A 9,548-nucleotide genomic window follows, 5' to 3' on the forward strand; every position below is an offset into this window, starting at 1 on the left:
TAAATGGTTTTTATGCCCTAAAAAGCAAAAACATGCCATTATGTCGGAAACAATTCTAAAAACAATTTGATTTACCTGTAAAATCTTTGAAGGTTTTTCTAGCGGTATATGTAAAGGCTCTCATTGTGTTATCATTACATTCTTTCACCAACCCCACCGTTTCAGCTCCCAGAAGCAGCCTCAAGTGAGATGCTCCAACAATATAAATATTCTGATTTCCTTCTATTTTCTTCCCATCTGCCATCAAGGGTTTCACCAAAAGCTGGGCTCCTTCAAAATAAGGCAAGAAATTAAACGGAATGTAATTTTAATATAAGATATTTTAAATACCTAATGAATTGGACTCATGCATTGCTCAGGCTGAGGCACAGCATCTAAAGGATTATATAGAAATGATTCCTTATCTATAGAACTAGTTTGTGTTATCAAGATAATAAAACAGAACATCCAGTAGTAAGTACATACTTTTTTAAATAATAAATGCTTTATTGATTAAAAAATATAAAGACATAAATATCGCATACATTTTACAACATATAATAGAAATTAATACAAGCAAAAGTAAATGAAAGTAAATGAAAGATTCAATTTGTTAAAAAATAACTTCCAATTATTCTCACTGTATTTTATATTGTTATTTTAGTATAATGTACAGTTATGTATTTCCGTTTGTTACTCAATTGCATTTTCTTATCTCATCTTCTTTATATATAAGTTCAGTATAAATCTGCCATTAGGATTCCGTTTATTCCATTTATACCATTACCAGTAGTAAGGACATACTTAAATATCCAACAATCAAATCATTAAGATTTTAAAATACTTAAGTTTGGCTGGATTGTGGCCAGAGTTTGATAGGATTTAAAAGGCAAGAGGAGCACAAGCCTCTACTTGTGAGCAACAACTAAGGAACAAGTACCGGTACACATTAGGAGAAAACGTGCATATAAGAATCTCAAGTATGTTTAGGGTTTGTGTGTGTTTTAAGAAAAGCCACTTAAGTGCAAACAGTTGGAGGGAACCTTCTTTCATATGTGGTGGACTTGTAAAAGGGTAAAAGAATATTGGGAAATGATCCATAATGAATTGAAAAAAATACTTTCCCAAATACTTTAAAACTACTCCCCCCCCAAAAAAAAAAAACCAGATTCCTATCAGTTGGGGATAATTCAGACTGAAATTCCCAAGTGTCAGAAAAGGTTATTTATTTATGTATGCTACTACTGTGGCCCGAGTTTTGTTAACCCAAAAATGGAAAATGAGCGAGGTCCCAACCAAAGAAGAGTGGCGACTTAAGTTGGCAGAATATGCACAACTTGCAGACTTAACATATAGAATAAGAGAACAAGAAGAACATGTGTTTAAAGAAGACTGGAAAACGTTTATTGAATATACAATGCTGCAAACCAAGGGATGGGGAAAGTGTACCCTCCAGATGCTCTCATTGGCCATGCTGGCTGGATCAGATGGACGTTGGGAGTCCAACAACATTTGGGAGACACAGGTTCCCCAGCCCTGCTTTACAGGGAATGCAATCCCCTCCAGAACAGGTTGAACACCACTCAAGCCGCTGGATGAGTCATCCATTAAAAATACCTCTATCTTTTCTAATCTAAGGGCAGCAACACGGAACAGCTAATCCATTTCTTGTTCTTCTAGATTAAGGTTCCATGTGATTAGGAAGTATGCTGGCAATACTGTGAGTTAGTATGACTCCACTGAATTGTATTAATTGTTTTGATGAAGCAGTTGCTGCTGTTTGCTTTATTTATATGCTGTGTTTGGTATGATAGTTGCAGCATTTGTTGTTGTTTTAATGCTTTTGTGAGTTGCTTTCAGCTCAACGTTTGTTGTTGGGAAAGCAAAATACAAATCTTAAATCAAATCAAAACCTCCAGGCTGCCACTATTTTTCAGGAGGGAGACCAGTATTTAAAGTGGATTTGAAGCACTCTGTTCCCTTAGCGCAACAAATCCACTAAAAAACAACAGATGAATGCTCAATAAAGACAGCATACAATCTAACTCCTGCATAACTTTTGTACAAGCAAATCATGATGAATTCTCAACAAATAGATCCTCTTGAGCTGCAGGGTTTATTGGACCTCATCCAGTATATTACCATGGCCAAGCACTGATTAAAATACCTACTACCTCTCCTGGATTTGATAAAAAGGAGAGGCAGAGTGGAGTGTCAACTGCAGATTGGCAACATCTTAGCTGAAATATCTAGGTGCCCTTGCCCAGTGCTTTCATGTAGATGACAAATAGCACTGGCGAGTAGAACCCTCAACACCATCCAAATTGGCGATCCTAACAGTACTTCTAAAATCCAACTCAGGCAGCCTATCCAGAAGGATGCTACAGTCAATGAGATAAAGAGCAGCTGAAGAGAATGAACAGTGCCTTTATTTTGGCAGTCTCGGTTCTAAAATCAAAAACCCAACTGAAATGGACCTAGAGAAACCATTTCATCTAAGAGCATCTGGAGCTGACTTACAAAGACTTGTAGCTTTGTAAATGAATGCTTACATGAAAATGACAACAGCCTTTAGAAACAGATGATTTTGTGCAAATGTGGATGGCAGCCTTGCTAATTAGGCTCACACATATTAAAGGAGACTTAAAGAAAATGTTCACCACACAATTTCAGCAAAAAAATGAGAGTTTATTTGTCAATCAGTTGAATATGAAGTTATCAAGATAATATTCAACCATGCAACTTTCATCTATATAAATAAAATCTCAGAATAAGAGCCTTTTTCATTAAGAAATATTTAAATAAACTATAAATGAGTTTTATTTTTGTTCTGTTTTAAAATGTATTTGTATTATTGTATTTTCATACTTTAAGAAAAAGAGATTTCCGTAAAAGTAAAGACTACCAACCTCCATTTTTCTTCTTTTCTATTATCTTTTGTGTCAGCCATTCTTTCGTTTCATCTTTGGTGTCTTTTGCAAGCTCAACCACCACAAGTGGTTTGAAATTCGCCTCAAATGTGTCATATGCCGACCAGCTTATCTTCATCTTTTGGATAACTGGCTTACCAAAGGAAGGAAAAAAGAATAAAATAGTTGAGTGCTGCAGAAGAAATGAACATTCAAAGGTACAAGTATACAATTTACAGTAAATCAACAACTGGGTAGCACTCTCACCTACTTTTCTTTTGCTTCCCCCCTCCTCCCAGTTTTTTTGCTTTGGTAAAAGCAACATTTCACCTTCAACCTCGAAGAAAGGATATTCCAGTATTTCTACATAGCTTGTTAGACTACAATTATAGACACGTTGTTGACAAAGTTCAGCTGTAAAGATTGCATTAGAAAAACCCAAATATGTATTCTTTTCTATCAAATATGGCAAGACGTCTGATCAAATGAAAATGCTGAATTGAAAAGTTACAGTTTAAGTTATTTAATAGTGTATTTTGCTCCCTAGATCTCATTTAGTGAAATCAAAAAGTATAGTTTCCTAAATGTACTATGAAATCTTAATTGTGTCTACTCCCTTTGAACTGTAGTTGTAGCCATGGAGCACAATCCCATATTAATGGCAGATTACCGGTAATTTGTTTGTAAACCCCCCTATTTTCAATATGAGTTTATGCCCAGGGGTTGCAATCTAAAGCAACATAGCAAAGGATTGCACTGCTACAAAGTTAACACATTTATCCAATTCCGAAACTAGATAGGAATATCCTTTGTACACTGCAAATCTTTTTTGTTTCTCAATTCAAACTTTGGCCAAGATAACTGTGCTGCTGTTAGTACTTTACATCATCAGTATTAATGGCTGGGCCATAAGTGAATCATTTGTTATCCTCTCTCCCTTGGTTAAGCATAACTGAGATAGATTCTGTATAAATCAAATTAATATGCTATTAGGTAACATTTCGAAAGACCTTTTTCCCCTTTTGCTTATATATACATGCAATATACATTTATGGTAATAACATTATTTAAATTTGATTGTAAGAGCTTGTATTAGCAATACTATAACAATGGATGGAGACTCTCTAGCCAGCTTCTCTCAGGATATATTAATACTAATGTATGATCAGAAATCATACGATCCTAAAACTAGGGAACACTTCTCAAATTATTTAGGAACAATCTGATAATTAGGATACTGTGTGATTTATACTCATGTCAAACCAAACTCAAACAAGATTGAGGCACTCCTTGATGCTTCAAATGCCTTAAATTTACAAATAATACAAGTCTAGTGTCTTCACAAGTTACAATTTTCCTCCTAAGTGAGCATTCATTTGCATGGGAAAGTTTTGAAGGAAGCACTACTGGCAAGTTCAGATAAGCAACGAAGGAGGTGGTGTCACCACATAAGTGATATGTTGAGTGCAGTTTAAATGTTTGGACACATTAGAGTCAACTAAAGGTAAAGGGACCCCTGACCATTAGGTCCAGTCATGTCCAACTCTGGGGTTGCGGCGCTCATCTCACTTTACTGGCCGAGGGAGCCAGCGTACTGCTTCCGGGTCATGTGGCCAGCATGACTAAGCCGCTTAGAGTCAACTATGCAGTTAGAATTAGAGAACAAGGATTCCAGGAAGATTTAAGCCTCAGAACCTCTCTTTTTTCTATATATAACTTCTATATACAAAAACATTCAAAACCCAGCTGGAACAAGTGTTTTCTTGATGCAACGCATCACTAAGGGTTCAGAAAACACTGCTTTTATCATGATTTAAGGCTGTGCCAAGTTGAGAGAGGCCGATTGTCATCTTCAAAGTAAGGCGGCTGATTTTGGGCGCCGTGAAAGGAAAGCAGATGTATTTAATGTACTATTATCCTTTAATCCTAGGAAGAATTTGTTTGTTTGTTTTCATGAAATTTATACACTGCTTGTTTGAAAAAAACTAACACAAAACAAAACAAACACCTCAAAGCAGTTTATAAAAAGATAAAACAAAATCAAGAAAAAAATATTATACTTTAAAACATACAGAAGTTTAAATACTAAAACAGATTAAAATCACCTCAACTTCCTAAGCATCTGGGTAGGCTTGTTTTTAGCAGGTGCCCCCAAAAAGTAGTTAAGTAAGATTTTCTGCCTCAGGCGTCAAAATACCTTGCGAGCCTTGAGTATTATGTGCCATAAGGGGAGCTGTGGACCAGTCTGCTGCTCCAAATCAGGCAGAAAAATGTACTGAGCCACACCTCACCCTTCCCCTTACATAGAAAAAAATCTCCCTATGTGAGTTGAGTTGCAGAAGCTGTTGCATGATCTTACTATCATATATCGATATATTGGTACCTGAAATGGGAACCGATAATTAGCCAGTGTATACTTCCCAGTGTGTACACTGCCGGGGCAGAAAAATGCATGTGTATACAGCTGTCAGACTCCACCAAGGAAGCACGGGCAAAGTGACGTATGTACCTCTCTGATATACATGTGGTTGAAAGCAGTTTATCCAGGGCATTCATACGATGCATTTAAATGTACCGGTATACTTCAAGGTGCCCTTGAGACAAAAGACACTTCCAGATGTACGCTTATTCCAGATGTATGCTTATGGTAGAATCACCATGCAATTATTTTTTTGCAGCATCTACACATCATTGCAATTTATTATTACTATTTTGCAGCATCTACATAACAGCACTGCCATCGAAATGCTACCATATTTTCCGGCGTATAAGACGACTGGGCATATAAGACGACCCCCAACTTTTCTAGTTAAAATATAGTTTGAGATATACTCGACTGCAGATTCTCCACCCGGCGTATAAGACAACCCCAAACTTTTGAGAAGATTTTCCTGGATTAAAAAGTAGTCTTATACGCCAGAATATACAGTACTCTCCCCCCGCCGCCCCATTTCAATCGGGATCTACCCTTTCTGGAGGAAATCCAGTAAGCATTTTTTTAAAAAAAGTTTTCATATGTGTGTGCCAATTATCCATTTGCATCATTCTCAACGACTCATTTACAAGTTGGCGGAGCACGCTCTTCGTGACAATGGCCCCCCGCCACGCCTTTTTAAGGCTATAAAATATTTTTTGGGGCCAATACAGACACAATTCTACAGTGGCATCAAAAGCCCTGTCCTCTCCCTCCTCATCCCACTGCTACTTTGCTTCACAATCATTTTGACGGGAAGTTTTCAGTCCCAAAATCTTCCTCAGGATTTTGCTTGGCCATTTAAAAAAAAAATGGGGTGTGGTTTTTCACTATGAAAGTTGCAGTGCTGACATGCCAAGTCTCTCCCTCTGCAGTTAGTTGACTTCTCTCTCGAAATAAGCTGATTCATTTGACGTGCGGGCAGGACTGCCCTGAAATCCCCCCTCGCTCTGCCACAAAAACCATGGGTGGGTGAGAGAGAGAGCGTCAAGTAAATAAATAAAAATAGTTAATTAAAAGTAGGGATTTTGACAAGGTGTTTTTTTTCCCCTGAGCGCTTGGGGATGCCAGTTTACTTTCGATTAAAGAAATCCCTGCCTGGAGCAGGATTTGTGGTGACGCCCGGAAGCGCCCCGACTCCGAGAACGGTAACGTCGGGAAACGGGCGAACTTCTCAAGGCGCTAGTCCCTGTGGAGGAAGCGCCCGTTATGGATTTAACGGGGGGGGGGGGAGAGACACCTCAACCCAATAGCAGCCGCTCTTTTCACGGGGTCGGGAAGGGAGTCGTTCCGGAGAGCCTCTCAGACGCGGCTACCCGGCTTCTCATCCCCTCATGGCTCTAGGGCAGGTAAAGCAGGCGAGACGAGGCCGGGTGGAGCCGCGCGGCGCCAAATGCGGGTGTGCGCTCGTGTAAACGGGGCGAAAAGGAGGGGGGCCACGGCGGAAATCCGCCCCTCCTCTTCCCGACATAATTTTTATTTAATTTTATTCCCTCCCCCCCCCCCGAATATTCATCCTAACCCTCCACATAACTCCCCGGCCGCGGGTTTCTCTCCCCGCCGCCACCCTTTTAACGGCTTCGGGGTCGCAGGCCCCTCCTGCCTCTCCTCCCCCTCGCTCTGAGGGGAACTGAAAGAGAAAAGGGGCTCCCGTCCCCTTTAGCCCGTCCCCGGCCGCCCTCACACATTCACTCACCCGCGGCCTCTTCTCTCCGCGAAGGAGGAGACAGGCGGGGACAGCCGCCAACGGGAGGAGCCGGTCGGGCCACGAGGACGGGGCTGCGCGTCACTGGGCCCGCCCCCAAACCCGGGTCTAGTTGTGAAGAGCGCAGAGTTCCTCCGAGGGGGTTCTTCCGCCGCTGGTCCCTTAGGACTTCTTTCTTTCTCTTAATTATTTATTTGGTTTTCCAGTTTACAGTTTTACAATCACATATGCAACATAACGACAAGATTCCATAGAATCTCTTGGACTTGCCTCCCCCTCTTTGTGGCTCCTCTTAGGATTTATTAATCATTTCCTCCTGCATCTTTTATAATTATCCAAATCTTTTACGTCTCCATTATATCCAAAATTCACCATTAAACTACATGTGCTATTCCAATCCTACTAACAATTTTAACTGTTTACAGTGGTTTTTAAAAATAAATTGTAAAATTTCCCCATTCTTTATTAAAATTCCCGATTTCTGATTCTTTCGATTTCTTTTTCTTCTTGGCTTTCTTGTGGGTTTTTGCAGGGAAAGCATCTGGATCTTGGTACTGGGAGGGAGGGGTAGGAATCAGGGATTAATAAAATATGAAGGGACAGGCCCCGCCCCACATAATTGATCACATGACAAAAACTTTTTTTAGGGGGGGCTCAAATACTTTATTGTGGGGAGAGTAAAGAGAACTCAGCCCGTAGGAGTTGGCTCCTGTGGTGGGGACACACACAGGCCTTAATGTTGCAGAATTCCAAAGTTCTGAGTTCACGCAGGTTGGAGCCCTTTCTAAAAAGCCTTGGGGGGGGGGGATCATTTTCAAGGTGGGGATCTACCTGGGGGAGCTTTCATAGTTGGTGTAAATGACTGTCGGTCTTTTATCGCTGGATCAGATCACATCACTTTGGTTGACTCAACAGTCTTGATTGGCTATTGAATAAATTTGCAATTAATGGTTCCTATGTACTTTGAATTTTATTAGGCCGCTATCTTCCTCAGTAAGTTATGCAAACTGCTGTGCTGAATAATGCTTTTGGGCCGGCCCACCCAAGAGGCATGATGAGGTGACTGCCTCAGGCAGTAAGATCCACAGGAGCAGCAGATGCAATTGCCTGCAGCAACAGTAGCAACAGATCTCGTGCTTTTTTCTTTTTGCAATGTTGTTAAGCTTCTTTTTGGATTTTTACCTTTTTTAGGATCTTGGCCAGGAGTTGTATTTTCACTTCATATCCCAAAGACGCGGGTGGCGCTGTGGGTTAAACCACTGTGCCGCTTGGGCTTGCCGATCGAATGATGGTCAGCGGTTCAAATCCCCGCGACGGCGTGAGCTCCTGTTGTTCGGTCCCAGCTCCTGCCAAACTAGCTGTTCGAAAGCACGCAGTGCAAGTAGATAAATAGATACCGCTCTGGCGGGAAGGTAAATGGCGTTTCTGTGCGCTGCTCTGGTTTCGCCAGAAGCGGTTTAGTCATGCTGGGCACATGACCCGGAAAAACTGTCTGCGGAAGCAGACAAACGCCGGCTCCCTCAGCCTGTAAAGCCAGCGGCGGAGGACTGGATTTAATTGTCAGGAGTCCCTTTACCTTTACCCCAAATAAACAAAATCCTATCATTTATTACATAGTCCACCCAGGCCCTGGGAACAATATAATAATAATAATAATAATAATAATAATAATAATAATAATAATAATAATAATAATTTTATTTATTTATACCCTGCCCATCTGGCTGGGTTTTCAAAGCCACTCTGGGTGGCTCTCCACAGAATATTAATAATGATGGTGATGATGATAATAATAATAATGTGATAAAATGTAAAACATTAAAAACTTCCCTAAACATGAGCCCTTAGTCATAAGGCAAAAAGTTGTGTGGTCTAATCAGCTAGCTAGTATCAATTAAATACAGTACAATAATAACACTGTGATATTCTAAATAGAATAGGCTATAGCCAATATTAGTCCTAAGAATAAACTAATTGAAATCGATAGGCTCAGAATACACCCACTGAAATTGATGGACATGCGTAATTAGGTATCTACTGTACTCTGACAAGATACAGTGGGAAATAGGTGCCCATGGAAATCTCTGAGATGGACCTTCCTAGTTAATGTGTTTAGGGTGCCACATTATGAAACGTCTTTCTCTAATAAATGCAAAATGACAGAGTTTGATTTATGCTTTTAAAAAAAATGTAAATGAGATGAGACACTATTCGTTGTTGCCTCCTTAGGGGATAGTTGTGTTGGAATTCCCTGGATAGCACTAGCTGCCTGTGGGGTAATTTAAAAGGATGAAGGCGCGTGTGCACTGTTCAAGTCTATAAATATTGCCCAGAAGAATCTTCTTGCTGGGTTGTGCCTTTTTCACAATGGAGATCTTCAAAACTTAACATAGCTGAGTATTGGTTAATGGGTTGTAAAGCACTCTCTCTACCACCCTTGCAGATGGTGTGGGGTGTTGCACAACTGCGTTTTGGGCGGAAG

At 40.2% G+C, this 9,548-nt stretch overlaps 1 protein-coding gene across 4 annotated transcripts in view; it reads right to left on the reverse strand.

Moving 5' to 3' along the window:
* The window catches only part of ANO10 (anoctamin 10), an 88,913-nt gene extending 81,746 nt beyond the window's left edge, over positions 1 to 7,167 (reverse strand). Inside the window, exons 1-3 of one of the 4 annotated variants that reach the window (XM_033165156.1) lie at positions 7,058 to 7,167; positions 2,889 to 3,038; positions 76 to 270 (exon numbers count right to left, since the gene is read on the reverse strand). In XM_033165156.1, coding sequence (XP_033021047.1) covers positions 76 to 270; positions 2,889 to 3,027 — 334 coding nt within the window. In that variant the 5' untranslated portion in view covers positions 3,028 to 3,038; positions 7,058 to 7,167. Of the gene's footprint in view, positions 1 to 75; positions 271 to 2,888; positions 3,043 to 4,993; positions 5,024 to 7,057 lie in introns of those variants that run through there. The other 3 variants (XM_033165157.1, XM_033165159.1, XM_033165158.1) reach the window with 3 other exon arrangements.
* Between the last annotated feature and the right edge of the window lie 2,381 nt (positions 7,168 to 9,548).

The sequence above is a fragment of the Lacerta agilis genome, chromosome 12 (assembly GCF_009819535.1).
Source record: "Lacerta agilis isolate rLacAgi1 chromosome 12, rLacAgi1.pri, whole genome shotgun sequence".
Taxonomy (NCBI): domain Eukaryota; kingdom Metazoa; phylum Chordata; class Lepidosauria; order Squamata; family Lacertidae; genus Lacerta; species Lacerta agilis.